The sequence below is a fragment of the Arachis stenosperma genome, chromosome 3, assembly GCF_014773155.1.
Source record: "Arachis stenosperma cultivar V10309 chromosome 3, arast.V10309.gnm1.PFL2, whole genome shotgun sequence".
NCBI lineage: Eukaryota > Viridiplantae > Streptophyta > Magnoliopsida > Fabales > Fabaceae > Arachis > Arachis stenosperma.
The window spans coordinates 155,783,667-155,800,665 of NC_080379.1; the positions used below are offsets into that span (position 1 = coordinate 155,783,667).

The following is a 16,999-nucleotide window of genomic DNA, read 5'->3' on the forward strand; positions in this document are numbered from 1 at the left end:
AAAAACACTGCGTTGTGATAACCCTGCACCTTACTTGTAGGTTATCAAATCAATTCGAGCAAATCCAATTTTAAATAAGACGGTGCTAGTTGGTATAGTGTGCGTCTCATAAAACGTGAGTGCAAAAGATATTACATTTTCTTGATAAGAAAAAATAAGAAAATAATTTCATTTAACATTGTACTTATCTCACTTTAAAATATCAATCAATTTAAAAATTTGATACATTCGTAATTTAATATATTAAAATTTGCAATTAAATACATTGAATTATCAATACATTAAGCATACTACTTGTGATAGATGTTCTAGAAGAGAGGAACTATATAACTTCATTCTCATTTTGTGAAATTTTAGAAGACTTGAAGTAATTCTGCAATATTCTACGGTAAGTAATACACACAAAGAAATACAAATATAAACGACACATCATTTCTTTTTACATTAGATACAGAAATGCTTATATAGGCAACCTCATACCAAGCCACACAATATACACGCTCAAGATTCTAAACCCAAATTACCACTAACAGAATTATAATGGCCACTTTATCCATTATCACTTAAGGACTTTTTTTTTAACTTATCTTTATCATTTACACATTGTTGCCCAAGATTTTCTTTCTCTCTTGTCATAACTTATTGAATTCAATTCAATTCATTCATAATAAGGGGTTGCTATAGCCAAGAGAGGTGATTTCAAATGCAGGGCTAGTCCATGAGTTTCAGACATGTCCACTTCCTTAGAAGCAGCAGACAAATCCCAATCAAAGTGATGAACAAGGGTAGCCAGCACAATCTCATCAACAGCAGTGGCAAACTGCACCCCAGGGCACCCTCTCCTCCCTGCACCAAAAGGAATAAACTGAAAATCACACCCTTTGAAATCCACCGAACTGTTTAAGAACCTCTCTGGCTTGAACTCAAGTGGCTGGTCCCAACACTTTGGGTCCGTTGCAACGGCCCATGCATTCACCAACACCTGTGTTCCAGCTTCAATGTCATACCCATTCAGCTTGATGCCTTTGGTGGATTCTCTAGGAACTAGAACTGGAAGTGAAGGGTGCAACCGAAGTGTTTCTTTGATCACAGCTTTCAAGTAGTTCATGTGAACCAAATCTTGTTCGGTTATGTTGCTTCTGTTTCCAACAACAGTTCTCACTTCATCTTGCAGTTTGTGCATAACCGCCGGCCGTTTTAACAGTTCCGCCATTGCCCATTCTAGCACAGTGTACGTAGTGTCCGTACCTGCCGCAAACATGTCCTGCATAAATAATTCACATTAAATATGTATTAATAATTTAAAATTTTACTTAATCAAAAGTTATAATAATTAACAATTATATTAACAAGTTTCAAGAAAATTGAAGTCAAAATTAATTAAGTTGGACGGCCATACTTGACGTGCAGACCATGAAAATTAAATGATCCTCTTAGAAAGTGTGTGCTATTTATAATACTCGGAGTAATTACCCAAAATCGGACATTTTAGTCCCCAAGAATACTTGAATTAGTCAATAATCAACTTGAAAGCTTCTAGGGTGGTTAAAGTATTTTTAAGGTCTTTAAAAGACCAGGATATGTTACAGAATTGTAAAAAATTTAGGGATCAGTCTGTAAATATGGCAATTTAGCATTAGCCTCCGTTATTGTTGATGTGGACCGAAAGACTGAAATATAACTGGAAAGGAAAACGTGCTTAATGGAGTCCTAGAAGAATTATATTGATGCCGATAAACTATACATGTGCTTCTCATCCACTCATATATGCATTTGAATTATATTGATGCCAACCAGCATTTTGTTGGTTAACTTTGGCACTATCTATGGGAAACAAATATTTCTAAAATAAAAAAGTCGATTTAAAAAAAAAAAAAAGAATTCTTTCCCCCCGAGAGGAGGGTCACGGGTCGCATACTAGGGTCACGGGTCGCATACCAGTAAGATACTAACAAAAAAAACAAACTTTTATTATATAATTAACAAAAGAGCAATCTTTTGTGTTTGGTAGTCATCAAATAGTCATTAATAATTATTTAATGGTGTGAGATTTCATCCAATGACTCACATTTTTTTACTAGTTACATGTTGGCCAAAATTCAATAAAATTGCTTATTCCCTAGACTTTTCCTTAACAAAATTTAAGAGTATGATAATTAACAAGATATATGATAACTATTCCTCATTTTGTAAAATAAATCTGAGTATCATCATTATTGTGAAAAATAATTTACTAAAGAATAAGATAGCAATTGCGTAAATGTTATCAAACTCAAATATTTCTTACCAGGAGTATTGCCTTCATTGTTATTGTGTCAAACTCAAATCCAACGGCGTTACTGGTGACAGAAAGCAAAACATCCACAAAATCATCAACATTATCAGTAAGTCCCTCTTGTTCTTTCCTTTTCCTAGAACCAACATGCTCCGCAATCACTTGATCCAAAAACTCATCGAGACGCTTGGCCACTCTTGATGCTCTTTTATAAGAACCATCAATCTTGTTCAACCAACTAAGCCATGGAATATAGTCCCCTATTGATATTGTACCCAACAACTCTCCAAACTCCAACAACAGCTCCTGAAACTTGTTGCACCCTTCTCCTCCTCCACGGTATCTCCTCCCTAGAGCAATTCTACACACTATGTCATTTGTAACACCGGAGAATATCTCAGACAAGTTTAACGGCACAGAAGAAGAAGCAAACTCTTTGATGGTTTCAACCATTCTTGCAGCTTCTTCTTCCCTAACACGACTGTACGATTGAACCCTTTTGTTGCTCAGAAGGTGCAACACGGCTAGGCTCCTCATCTGCCTCCAGTATTCACCTGCGTTACATAAAATACGAGAATAAGATATTTTAGAGGATAATAATTTTTTAAAAAATAGATGTATATAGAAATTAGTCACTAAATATTTATATTTATGTGTTATTTTGTATAACTTTAATGTATACTTCATATTTATACCGGTGGTTGATTAGTGATTATTTTTTCTCCATATAATGATGATAATGATATTATTAATGATGATAATGATTATGAGTCGGTGGCAATGGCAATGGCGAAGAAGAGAATTGGAGAGAGAGAGGAGTATAAGTGTAGTGGCAGTGGCGAAAAAGAAAGAAAGGAGAAAAAAAGAGTTTTAGAGAACGGAAATGATTGAAGAGTTCAGTAGACTATGTCTCTATTACGAAGAGAGGTTACTTGACATATCAGCATTAATCTATTATCAATTGGTTTTAAGGGTTGGATAGATTGAACGAAAATAAATGGAATCAATTTATATTTTTATAATTGTTGAGAGAAGTTAATCAAATAAATAATTTACGACCAAAAAAGACTTTTACTTTTATAATTATTAGACATGAACTTAGATAGCCACACTTACCATAAGCAGAGTTAGCTATGTCTTTAGAATCGTACAAGAGTATGTCACTCATCTTACGCCGTGGTCTGTTGGAGAACACCAAGTCGTGCGTCTTCATCACCTCTTCCGCCATGTCGGCCGAAGACACCACTAGCACTGGAACGTTTCCGAAGTGAAGGAGCATCAAGGGACCATGTTTCTCAGCCAAGTCTTTGAGTGACCGGTGCGGGAACAAACTAATTTGGTGGAGATTACCGACTATGGGTAGCTTTGGAGGTGAAGGCGGTAAATTTTTATTTGTGAGTTTGGAATATTGCCATTTTATGATAAGTAGAATAATGAACAAAGATAGTAATATGATGATGGTGAACAAATCCATAGTAGCAAAAACAACGAGTACTCAAGGGATGGCAAAAATAAGAAATACTAAGTTTTTAAGAAACCGCCAGAAGGTTTTCAAGTTATTATGGAGGGTGAGAAAGAATAGTAAACTTCATTTATATAAAATTTTTAGCCTAAAATAATGGATAAGTATTGCAAAGATTTTTATTTTATTTTAGATTTTAATTTTGGTGGGAGGGTATAAAGTTTTATATAATTATTTAATTATATTTTTATATCTTAAATATATTTTTAAATAATAAATTTAAAATAATTGTATAAATTTTTTTTAGTAGAAATTTAATTTTTTATTTTATTTCAAGAAGCTGATGATGGGATCATTTGTATGTACTCATATAAATAATATATTACATGTATTTTATAGATCATATAATTAGTTTATTCTTTATTTATCTAACGTGTATATTAATTAATCTTTAAGTTTAAGTTCACAATTCACGATATAGTTACAATTAGAGAACAGTAAATTTTTTTAAAATAATTTTAATTATTAGTTTAATTTTTTTAAAAACTATATCCCGTGTAAAGTAGGGTGATTTACAATTAGAATATTATTTTGGTTAACATTTGAATTAAATTTGATGAATTCAAAAATATTTTTTATTAATTTATAACTATGAACATGCTAATTTGTAATAATCCTGCACCTTATTTGTAGATTATCAATTCAATTTGGACAAATCCAATTTTAAATAAGACGACGATAGTTGGTACAGTGAGCGTAACAAATATCTACATTTTTTTAATAAAAAAAAATAAGAAAATAATTTCATTGAACATTATATATTACTGTTCTCACTTTAAAATATCAGTCGATTTAAAAATTTGATACATTTATAATTTAATAAATTATACAAAAAATTATTTTTCTTGAAAAAAATACTCTTATTTATATGTAACACCATTTTTAACATCTTACTTTTTAAATTGGAATTTTGGCGGTGCTGTCTCTCGCTATATAAATATTTATCTCTCTGCAAGAATTTTTTTCTAATTTTAAAAAAATAAAATACAAAATATTATCCTTAAAAAAGCTAACTAGAAGACTAAATTTTAAAGAATAAATAATATTTTTTATAATAATAAATTTTTAAAAATATTGATAAAGATTGAATTTTAAAAAATAAGTATTACTTTAGATACTATTTGTATTTTAAAATTCAGTTTTTAGTATTTTTTTAAAGAATTCATTATTACTTAATTAATTTGAATATCTATTTTTACTTATCAATAATTCAAAAGTTCAGAAAAAAAAATTTTTATTTTTTTTCTTCTAAAACTGAATAAAAAATAATAATTAAAATATATCTAGTTAGTAAGTCTTTGAGTAACCAGTATCAAAACAAACCAATTTGGTTGAGGTTTTCGAGTATGGGTAATTTTAGAGGTGAAGGCGGATGAATTTTTATTTGTGAGTTTAAATACTGTCATCTTACGATGAGTAGAATAATGAACAAAAATAGTAATACGATGACGGTGAACGAATTTATAGTAACAAAAATAAAGATTACTCAAGTGGTGGTAAAAACAGAGACTACTAAGTTTTTTGGAACCGTCAGAAGGTTTTCAAGCTGTTATGGAGGGTGAAAAAAAATGCTAAACTTTTTTTTTATGTAAGGTTTTTAGATCGAAATAATGGATAGGCTTTACAAAGATTTTTATTTTATTTTAGATTTTAATTTTGGTGGGAGGGTATAAAGTTTTGTATAATTATTTAATTATATTTTTATATCTTAAATACATTTTTAAATAATAAATTTAAAATAATTATTTAAAATTCTTTTAGTAGAAATTTAATTTTTTTTATTTTATTTCAAGAAGCTGATAATGGGATCATTTGTATGTACTCATATAAAGAATACATTACATATATTTTCATGAAGTGAAATAATATTACATATATTTTATAGACCATATAATTAGTTTATTCTTTATTTATCTAATGTGTATATTAATTAATCTTTAAGTTTAGGTTCACAATTCACAAGATATAGTTACAATTAGAGAACAGACAATTTTTTTAAAATATTTTTAATTATTAGTTTAATTTTTTTAAAAACTATACCCCGTGTAAAGTACTGTGATTTAGCAAATTAGAATATCATTTTGGTTAACATTTGAATTAAATTTGATGAATTCAAAAATAATATTTTTTATATTTCATATTTTTATTGATTTATAGTTATTAACATACTGCTTTGTGATAATCCTGCACATCTTATTTATAGATTATCAATTCAGTTCGAGCAAATTCAATTTCAAATAAGACGACCTAGTTGGTACAGTGAGCGCAACAAATATCTACATTTTCTTGATAAAAAAATAAAAAAATAATTCCATTAAATTTTGTATATTACTGTTCTCACTTTAAAATATCCGTCCATTTAAAAATATGATACATTCATAATTAAATAAATTATATAATAAATTAATATATTATATAACAAATTTTAATTATTAACTTTACTGAAAATTATTTATCTTGAAAAAAAATATTCCGTGTTTTATTTATTATGTAACACCATTTTCAACATCTTACTTTTTAAATTGGAATTTTAGCGATGCTGTCTCTCTCTACATAAATATTTATCTCTCTTTGCAGGATTTTTTTTTTAATTTTAAAAAAATAAAATACGAAATATCATCCTTAAAAAAAGCTAACTAAAAGACTAAATTTTAAAGAATAAATAGTATTTTTCATAATAATAAATTTTTAAAAATATTGATAAAGAGTAAATTTTAAAAAATAAGTATTATTTTTAAATATTATTTACTATTTATATTTTAAAATTCAGTTTTTAGTATTTTTTTTAAGAATTTAATATTATTTTTTAAATAATTTGAATATTTACTTTTACGTATCAATTATTCAAAAGTTAAGGAAAATTATATTTTTATTTTTACTTTCTTCTAAAACTGAATAAAAAATAATAATTAAAATATATATAGTTAACAAGCCTTTGAGTGATCGGTGCGGAAACAAACTAAATTAGTGGAGGTTTCTGAGTATGGATAATTTTGGAGGTGAAGGCGATGAATTTTTATTTGTGAGTGTGAAATACTATCATTTTATGATAAATAGAATAATAAACAAAGATGGTAACATGATGATGGTGAACAAATCTATAGTAGCAAAAATAAAGAATACTCAAGTCAAGGAAAAAACAGAAAATACTAAATTTTTAGGAACCGCCAGAAGATTTCTAAACTGTTATGGAGGGTGAAAAAGTATGCTAAATTTGTTTTATGTGAGGTTTTTAGCCCGAAATAATGGATAGACTTTGCAAAGATTTTTATTTTACTTTAGATTTTAATTTTGGTGGGAGGGAATAAAATTTTATATAATTATTTAATTGTATTTTTATATTTTAAATATATTTTTAAATAATAAATTTAAGATAATTGTATAAAATTCTTATAGTAGAAATTCAATTTGTTTATTTTATTTGAAGAATCTGATAATGGGTCATTTGTATGTATTCATATAAAGAATACATTACATGTATTTTTATGAAGTGAAATAATATTACATGTATTTTATAGACTATATAATTAGTTTATTCTTTATTTATCTGACGTGTATATTAATTAATCATTAAGTTTAGTTAACAATTCACGAAATATAGTTACAATTAGAGAACACTCAATTTTTTTAAATATCTTTAATTATTAGTTTAATTTTTTTAAAAACTATACCCTTTGCGTAAAGTACTGTGATTTAGCAAATTAGAATAACATTTTGATTAACACATTTGAATTAAATTTAATGAATTCAAAAATAATATTTTTTATATTTTTTATTGATTTATAGTTATGAACATATTGTTTTGTGATAATCTTGCACCTTATTCATAGATTATCAATTCAGTTCGAGCAAATCCAATTTCAAATAAGACGACATTAGTTGGTAAAATGAGCGCAACAAATATCTACATTTTCCTGATAAGAAAAAATAAAAAAATAATTTCATTGAACATTGTATATTACTGTTCTCACTTTAAAATATCCGTCAATTTAAAAATGTGATACTTTCATAATTTAATAAATTATATAATAAATTAATATATTATATAATAAATTTTAATTATTAATTTTACTGAAAATTATTTATCTTAAAAAAAAATACTCCACGTCTTATTTATCATGTAACACCATTTTCAACATCTAACTTTTTAAATTGGAATTTTGACGGTGCTGTCTCTCTCTCTCTATATAAATATTTATCTCTCCTTGCAGGAATTTTTTTTATTTAAAAAAATAAAATCCGAAATATTATTCTTAAAAAAAAGCTAACTAAATGACTAAAGTTTAAAGAATAAATAGTATTTCTCTTAATAATAAATTTTTAAAAATATTGATAAGGATTAAATTTTAAAAAATAAGTATTATTTTTAAATACTATTTACTATTTATATTTTAAAATTTAATTTTTAGTATTTTTTTAAGCATTTATTATTATTTAATTAATTTAAATATCTATTTTTATGTATCAATTATTCAAAAGTTCAGGAAAATTATTTTTTTATTTTTACTTTCTTCTAAAACTGAATAAAAAATAATAATTAAATATATCTAGTTAGCAAGCCTTTGAGTGACAGGTGCCGAAACAAATCAATTTGGTGGAGATTTTTTAGTATGGATAATTTTAGTAGCGCAGGCGGTGAATTTTTATTTGTGCGTGTGGAATACTGCCATTTTATGATGAGTTTGATAATGAACAAAGATGGTAACATGATGATGGTGAACAAATCCATAGCAGCAAAAACAAAGAATACTCAAGTCGTGAAAAAAACAGAAAATACTAGATATTTAGGAACCGCCAGAAGGTTTTCAAGCTGTTATAGAGAGTGAGAAAGAATGCTAAACTCTTTTTTTGTGAGGTTTTTAGCCCGAAATAATGGATAAGTTTTGCAAAAATTTTATTTTACTTTAGATTTTAATTTTGGTGGGAGGAAACAAAATTTTATATAATTATTTAATTGTATTTTTATATCTTAAATACATTTTCAAATAATAAATTTAAAATAATTGTATAAAATTCTTATAGTAAAAATTCAATTTTTTATTTTATTCGAAGAATCTGATAATGAGGCCATTTGTATGTACTCATATAAAAAATACATTACATGTATTTTTATGAAGTGAAATAATATTACATATATTTTATAGACTATATAATTAGTTTATTTTTTATTTATCTAACGTGTATATTTTTTATTTATCTAACGTGTTTATTTTTTATTAATTATTAATTTTACTAAAAATTATTTATCTTGAAAAAAAAAATACTCCATGTCTTATCTATTATGTAACACCATTTTCAACATCTCACTTTTTAAATTGGAATTTTGACAGTGCTATCTCTCTATATATAAATATTTATCTCTCTATGCAAAAAATTTTTTTATTTTAAAAAATAAAATCCGAAATATTATTCTTGAAAAAAGCTAACTAAATGACTAAAGTTTAAAGAATAAATAGTATTTCTCTTAATAATAAATTTTTAAAAAATATTGATAAAGATTAAATTTTAAAAAATAAGTATTATTTTTAATTACTATCTACTATTTATATTTTAAAATTCTGTTTTTAGTATTTTTTTAAAATTTATTATTATTTAATTAATTTGAATATTTATTTTTATGTATCAATTATTCAAAAGTTCAGAAAAATTATTTTTTATTTTTATTTTCTTCTAAAACTAAATAAAAAATAATAATTAAAATATATCTAGTTAGTAAGCCTTTGAGTGACAGGTGTCGAAACAAATCAACTTGGTGGAGATTTTCGAGTATGGATAATTTTGCTAGTGAAGGCGGTGAATTTTTATTTGTGGGCGTGGAGTAGAATACTGCCATTTTATGATGAGTAGGATAATGAACAAAGATGGTAACATGATGATGGTGAACAAATTCATAGCAGCAAAAACAAAGAATACTCAAGTCGTGGAAAAAACAGGAAATACTAGATTTTTAGGAACAAGGTTTTCAAGCTGTTATAGAGGGTGAGAAAGAATGTTAAACTCCTTTTATGTGAGGCTTTTAGCCAGAAATAATGGATAGATTTTGCAAAAATTTTTATTTTAGTGGGACGAAACAAAATTTTATATAATTATTTAATTATATTTTTATATCTTAAATACATTTTCAAATAATAAATTTAAAATAATTGTATAAAATTCTTATAGTAAAAATTCAATTTTTTTATTTTATTTGAAGAGTCTGATAAGGGGCCATTTGTATGTACTCATATAAAAAATACATTTCATGTATTTTCATGAAGTGAAATAATATTACATGTATTTTATAGACTATATAATTAGTTTATTCTTTATTTATCTAACGTGTATATTAATTAATCTTTAAGTTTAGGTTTACAATTCACGAGATATCGTTACAATTAGAGAACAGTCAATTTTTTTAAATACTTTTTATTATTAGTTTAATTTTTTTAAAAATTATATTCCTTGTAAAGTACTGTGTTTTAGCAAATTAGAATATCATTTTGGTTAACATTTTAATTAAATTTAATGAATTCAAAAATAACATTTTTTATATTTTTTATTGATTTATAGCTATGAACATATTTTTTTGTGATAACCTTGCATCTTATTCATAGATTACTAATTTAGTTCGAGCAAATTCAATTTTAAATAAGACGACGCTAGTTGGTATAGTGAGCGCAATAAATATCTACATTTTTTTTATAAGAAAAAATAAAAAATAATTTATTTTAAAAATTATATATTACTATTCTTACTTTAAACTATTCGTCAATTTAAAAATTTGATACATTCCTAATTTAATAAATTATATAATAAATTAATATATTATATAATGAATTTTAATTATTAATTTTACAAAAAATTATTTATCTTGAAAAAAAAAATTCCGTGTCTTATTTATCATGTAACACTATTTTCAACATTTCACTTTTTAAATTGAAATTTTTAACATCTCACTATACAAATATTTATCTCTTTATGCAGGATTTTTTTTTAATTTAAAAAAAATAAAATACAAAATATTATTCTTAAAAAAAGCTAACTAAAAGACTAAAGTTTAAAGAATAAATAGTATTTTTTATAATAATAAATTTTAAAAAATATTGATAAAGATTAAATTTTAAAAAATAAGTATTATTTTTAAATACTATATATATTTTGAAATTCAATTTTTAATATTTTTTTAATAATTTATTATTATTATTTAATTAATTTGAATATCTATTTTTACGTATCAATTATTCAAAAGTTCAGAATTTTTTTTATTTTCACTTTCTTCTAAAACTGAATAAAAAATAATAATTAAAATATATCTAGTAAGAAGGCCTTTGAGTGACCGATGTCGGAACAAACTAACTTGGTGGAGGTTTCCGAATATGGATATTGAAGGTGAAGGCGGTGAATTTTTATTTGTGGGTGTGAAATACTGCCATTTTATAATGAATAGGATAATGAACAAAAATGGTAACATGATAATGGTGAACAAATTCATAGTAGTAAAAACAAAGACTATCCAAGTCATGGAAAAAATAGGAAATACTAAATTTTTAGGAACCGCTGTTTTCAAGCTGTTATGAAGAGTGAGAAAGAATGCTAAATTCTTTCTATGTGGAGTTTTTAGCCCGAAATAATGGATAGGTTTTGTAAAGATTTTTATTTAACTTTAGATTTTAATTTTGGTAGGAAGGAATAAAGTTTTATATAATTATTTAATTGTATTTTTATATTTTAAATATATTTTTAAATAATAAATTTAAAATAATTGTACAAAATTCTTTTAGTAGAAATTCAATTTTTTTATTTTATTTGAAGAATCCGATAATGGGATCATTTATATGTACTCATATAAAGAATACATTACATGTATTTTCATGAAGTGAAATAATATTACATGTATTTTATAGACTATATAATTAGTTTATTCTTTATTTATCTAACGTGTATATTAATTAATCTTTAAGTTTATGTTTACAATTCACGAGATATAATTACAACCATAGAATAATCAATTTTTTAAATATTTTTTATTATTAGTTTAATTTTTTTAAAAACTATACCTCGTGTAGAGTACTGTAATTTAGCAAATTAGAATATCATTTTGGTTAACATTTAAATTAAATTTGATGAATTCAAAAATGATATTTTTTATTTTTTTATTGATTTATAGTTATGAACATACTGCTTTGTGATAATCCTGTACCTTATTTATAGATTATCAATTCAGTTCGAACAAATACAATTTCAAATAAGATGATGCTAGTTGGTACGGTGAGCGCAACAAATATCTACATTTTATTGATAAGAAAAAATAAAAAAATAATTTCATTGAACATTGTATATTACTGCTCTCACTTTAAAATATCAATCAATTTAAAAATTTGACACATTCATAATTTAATAAATTATATAATAAATTAGTATATTATATAATAAATTTTAATTATTAATTTTACTGAAAATTATTTATCTTAAAAACAAAATACTCTTTCTGTTATTTATCATGTAACATCATTTTCAACCTCTCATTTTTTAAATTAGAATTTTGGGTGCTGTCTTTCTCTATATAAATATTTATCTCTCTCTACAGGATTTTTTCTAATTTTAAAAAAATAAAATACGAAATATTATTCTTAAAAAAGCTAACTAAAAGACTAAATTTTAAAGAATAAATAATATTTTTCATAATAATAAATTTTTAAAAATATTGATAAAGATTAAATTTTAAAAAATAAGTATTATTTTTAAATATTATTTATATTTTAAAATTCAGTTTTTAGTATTTTTTAAGAATTTATTATTATTTAATTAATTTGAATATCTATTTTTACGTATCAATTTTTCAAAAGTTCAGAAAAATTATTTTTTTTATTTTCACTTTCTTCTGAAACCGAATAAAAAATAATAATTAAAATATATCTAGTTAGCAAGTCTTTGGGTGATCGGTGCCAGAACAAACCAACTTAGTGGAAGTTTTCGAGTATGGATAGTTTTAGAGGTATAGGCGGTGAGTTTTTCTTTATAGGTATGGAATACTGCCATTCTATGATGAGTAGGATAATAAACAAAGATGGTAATATAATGATGGTGAACAAATTCATAGTAGAAAAAACAAAGAGTACTCAAGTCGTGGAAAAAACAGAAAATACTAAGTTTTTAGGAACCGCCGTTTCCAATCTGTTATGGATAGTGAGAAAGAATACTAAACTCCTTTTATCTGAGGTTTTTAGCTAGAAATAATGAATAGGCTTTGCAAAAATTTTTATTTTACTTTAGATTTTAATTTTGGTGGGAGGGAATAAAGTTTTTTATAATTATTTAATTGTATTTTTATATCTTAAATACATTTTTAAATAATATATTTAAAATAATTGTATAAAATTCTTTTAGTAGAAATTCAATTTTTTATTTTATTTGAAAAATATGATAATTGGGTCATTTGTATGTACTCATATAAAAAATACGTTACATGTATTTTCATGAAGTGAAATAATATTACATGTATTTTATAGATTATATAATTAATTTATTCTTTATTTATCTAACGTGTATATTAATTAATTTTTAAGTTTAGGTTCACAATTCACGAGATATAGTTACAACTAGAGAATAGTTCATTTTTTAAAATATTTTTTATTATCAGTTTAATTTTTTTAAAAACTATACCCCATTTAAAGTACTGTGATTTAGCAAATTAGAATATCCTTTTTTGGTTAATATTTGAATTAAATTTGATGAATTCAAAAATAATATTTTTTATTTTTTTATTGATTTATAGCTATGAACATACTGTTTTGTGATAACCTGCACCTTATTTATAGATTATCAATTCAGTTCGTGCAAATGCAATTTCAAATAAGAGGACGCTAGTTGGTACAGTGAGCAGAACAAATATCTACATTTTATTGATAAGAAAAAAATAAAAAAAAAATTTCACTGAACATTGTATATTACTGATCTCACTTTAAAATGTCAATCAATTTAAAAATTTGACACATTCATAATTTAATAAATTATATAATAAATTAATATATTATATAATAAATTTTAATTATTAATTTTACTGAAAATTATTTATCTTGAAAAAAAATACTCTTTGTCTTATTTATCATGTAACACCAATTTTAACATCTCACTTTTTAAATTAGAATTTTGACGGTGCTATCTCTCTTTGTATAAATATTTATCTTTATCTGTAGGATTTTTTCTACTTTTAAAAAAATAAAATACGAAATATTATTCTTCAAAAAGCTAACTAAAAGATTAAAGTTTAAAGAATAAATAGTATTTTCATAATAATAAATTTTTTAAAATATTGATAAAGATTAAATTTTAAAAAATAAGTATTATTTTTAAATATTATTTATATTTAAAATCCAATTTAGTATTTTTTTAAAATTTATTATTATTTAATTAATTTGAATATTTATCTTTACCTATCAATTATTCAAAAGTTTCAGAAAATTTATTTTTTTATTTTCACTTTTTCTAAAATTAAATTAAAAATAATAATTAAAATATATCTAGTTAGTAAGCCTTCGAGTGACCGGTGCCGGAACAAATTAATTTGGTGGAGGTTTCTGAGTATGGATAGTTTTAGAGGTGAAGGCGATAAATTTTTATTCGTGGGTATGGAATACTGCTATCTTATGATGAGTAAGATAATAAACAAAGATAGTAACATGATGATGGTGAACAAATCCATAGCAGCAAAACTAAAGAGCACTCAAGTCATGGAAAAAACAGGAAATATTATATTTTAAGGAACCGCCGTTTTCAAGGTGTTATGAAAAGTGAGAAAGAAAGCTAAACTCCTTTTATGTGAGGTTTTTAGTCCGAAATAATGGATAGACTTTGCAAATATTTTTATTTTACTTTAGATTTTAATTTTAGCGAGAGAGAATAAAGTTTTATATAATTATTTAATTGTATTTTTATATCTTAAATATATTTTTAAATAATAAATTTAAAATAATTGTATAAAATTCTTTTAGTAAAAATTTAATTTTTTTATTTTATTTCAAAAATCTGATGGTTGGTCATTTGCATGTACTCATATAAAGAATACATTACATGTATTTTTATGAAGTGAAATAATATTACATGTATTTTATAGACTATATAATTAGTTTATTCTTTATTTATCTAACGTGTATATTAATTAATCTTTTAAGTTTAGGTTCACAATTCACGAAATATAGTTACAACTAGAAAACAGTCAATTTTTTTAAATATTTTTTATTGTTAATTTAATTTTTTTAATTACTATACACCGTGTAAAGTATCAAAGCTGCATTTGTTACTATTTTCCCATCAAAAGAGTTACAATATAGCCGCCTAGAAATACAGAAAACTTTGATTAAAAAAATTTAAAAAATCACAAAATTCAAATCCTTCCATCAATTTCTAACTCTTATGAGTAAAAGTACACTTCCGCATTATGATATATTTTTGGTGATTTAATATAGATGATCTGGGTTAATAAAATTATTTATTCTAACATAATCATTTACTTAATAGATATTATGTTTCTTAATAATTATAAAAACACAAATTGATTCCCATTTACTTTCGTATTTGTTTAATTTAGCCTAAGACCGGTTGACAGCAAATTAACACTAACGTATCAGATAATTATATCTACGTAGCTTTGTCTCCTTTATGAGACAGATAGTCCCCTTGAACTCTTCAACCATCTCTCTTTTGCTTCACCTGCGCTTTCTCTGCCATCACCTCTTCTCTCTCTCTCTCCGAAATTCTGTCTCCCTTCTCTTGTCCCTCTTCTTGATCGTCTCTCTCAACTCCAAAATTCTAACTCTCAACACCCTCAATCTGCCTCACCTCTTTCTTAAAATATTATCAAAATGATCATCACCGCAATCATAATCAAAATCACTGTATTCACTCCTCCTCATATTATCAATAGAATTTAAAAACAAAAAACATAATCACACTAAAAAAGTATACTAATTATTTGAAGGAAAAAAATTCATTTATTTTTTGAAAAAATTATAAAAAATAAAATTTGTGTGTTAAAATAAATTAAACTTACGATGTTGGTGTGACACTGGTGGTAATGAAAAATGATGAAGAAAAAAAATACAAAAAAATATAAAGAAAAAAAAATTTTGAAAAATATAAATTTTTTATTAATTATCGTGTATAAATAATGGTGAATGATATTATTAAAGACAATGATAATTGTGAGTCGTGTATAAATAATGATGATTGAGTTGTAGTAGTGATAGTGATAGTGGTAAAAGAGGATTGAAGAGAGAAAGAGGAGTGTGAGTGAGGTAGAAAAAAAGAGGGAGAGGAGGAAGAAAGATGGTTAAAGAATTCAATAGACTATTTGTCCCTACTATGAAAAGAAGTTGCCTGACATGTCAGCATTAATCTATTATCAATTGGTTTTAAGGGTTGAATCGAATAAATACAAAAATAAATAGATTTAGTTTGTATTTTTTTAATTGTTAAGAGACGTTAATCAAATAAATCATTAAGCACCGAAAGAGACTTTTACTTTTATAATTATTAGACATGAACTCAGTTAGATATCCCTACTTACCATAAGCAGATTTGGCTATGTCTTTCGAATCGTATAAGAGCATGCCACTCTCACTCATCTTGCGTCGTGGCCTGTTGGAGAACACCAATTCATCACCTCTTCCGCCGCCGTGTCGGCTGAAGACATCACCAGCACTGGAACGTTTCCGAAGTGAAGGAGCATCAAGGGGCTATGTTTCTCAGCCAAGCTTTTGAGTGATCGGCGCGGAAACAAACTTATTTGGTGGAGGTTTTCGAGTATGGGTAGTTTTGGAGGTGAATGGGTGAATTTTTATTTGTGGGTTTGGAATACGGCCATTTTATAATGAGTAAGATAATGAATAAAGATGGTAACATGATGATGGTAAACAGATTTATAGTGGCAAAAATAAAAAATACTCAAGTTGTGGCAAAACATAGAGAATACTTAAGTTTTTAGGAACTCTCAGAAGATTTTCAAGCTGTTATGGAAAGTGAGAAAGAATACTAAATTTCTTTTATATAAGATTTTTATCTTGAAATAATGGATAAGTTGTGTAAAAAAAAATTATTTTATTTTAAATTTTAATTTTAACAAGAGAATATAAATTTTTATATAATTATTTAATTATATTTTTATATCTTAAATAACAAATTTAAAATACTTGTATAAAATTCTTTTAGTACATAGAAATTCATTT

General features: G+C 24.6%; 1 protein-coding gene across 3 annotated transcripts; it reads right to left on the reverse strand.

Moving 5' to 3' along the window:
* Positions 1-438: 438 nt before the first annotated feature.
* On the reverse strand, positions 439-16,598 carry LOC130970390 (cytochrome P450 736A117-like). 3 transcript variants are annotated; one of them, XM_057896464.1, is made up of 3 exons: positions 16,342-16,598; positions 2,288-2,829; positions 439-1,264 (listed from the first exon to the last, which is right to left on the reverse strand). In XM_057896464.1, exons 1-3 carry the CDS (start codon positions 16,397-16,399, stop codon positions 659-661), a joined length of 1,206 nt encoding a protein of 401 aa, XP_057752447.1. In that variant the 5' UTR covers positions 16,400-16,598; the 3' UTR covers positions 439-658. The 3 variants fall into 3 exon arrangements, with proteins under 3 accessions (XP_057752447.1, XP_057752449.1, XP_057752448.1); XM_057896466.1 differs by lacking the exon at positions 16,342-16,598 and adding an exon at positions 3,392-3,698; XM_057896465.1 differs by lacking the exon at positions 16,342-16,598 and adding an exon at positions 2,971-3,159.
* Between the last annotated feature and the right edge of the window lie 401 nt (positions 16,599-16,999).

Bases quoted from the DNA above. Each gene is read 5' to 3' on its own strand.
- LOC130970390 (XM_057896466.1), bottom strand. From the start codon at position 3,554: ATGCTCCTTCACTTCGGAAACGTTCCAGTGCTAGTGGTGTCTTCGGCC. The intron at 2,830-3,391 runs GTAAGTGTGGCT...TATGTAACGCAG, and splicing joins CATAGCTAACTCTGCTTATG to GTGAATACTGGAGGCAGATG. The intron at 1,265-2,287 runs GTAAGAAATATT...TTATTTATGCAG, and splicing joins CAATGAAGGCAATACTCCTG to GACATGTTTGCGGCAGGTAC.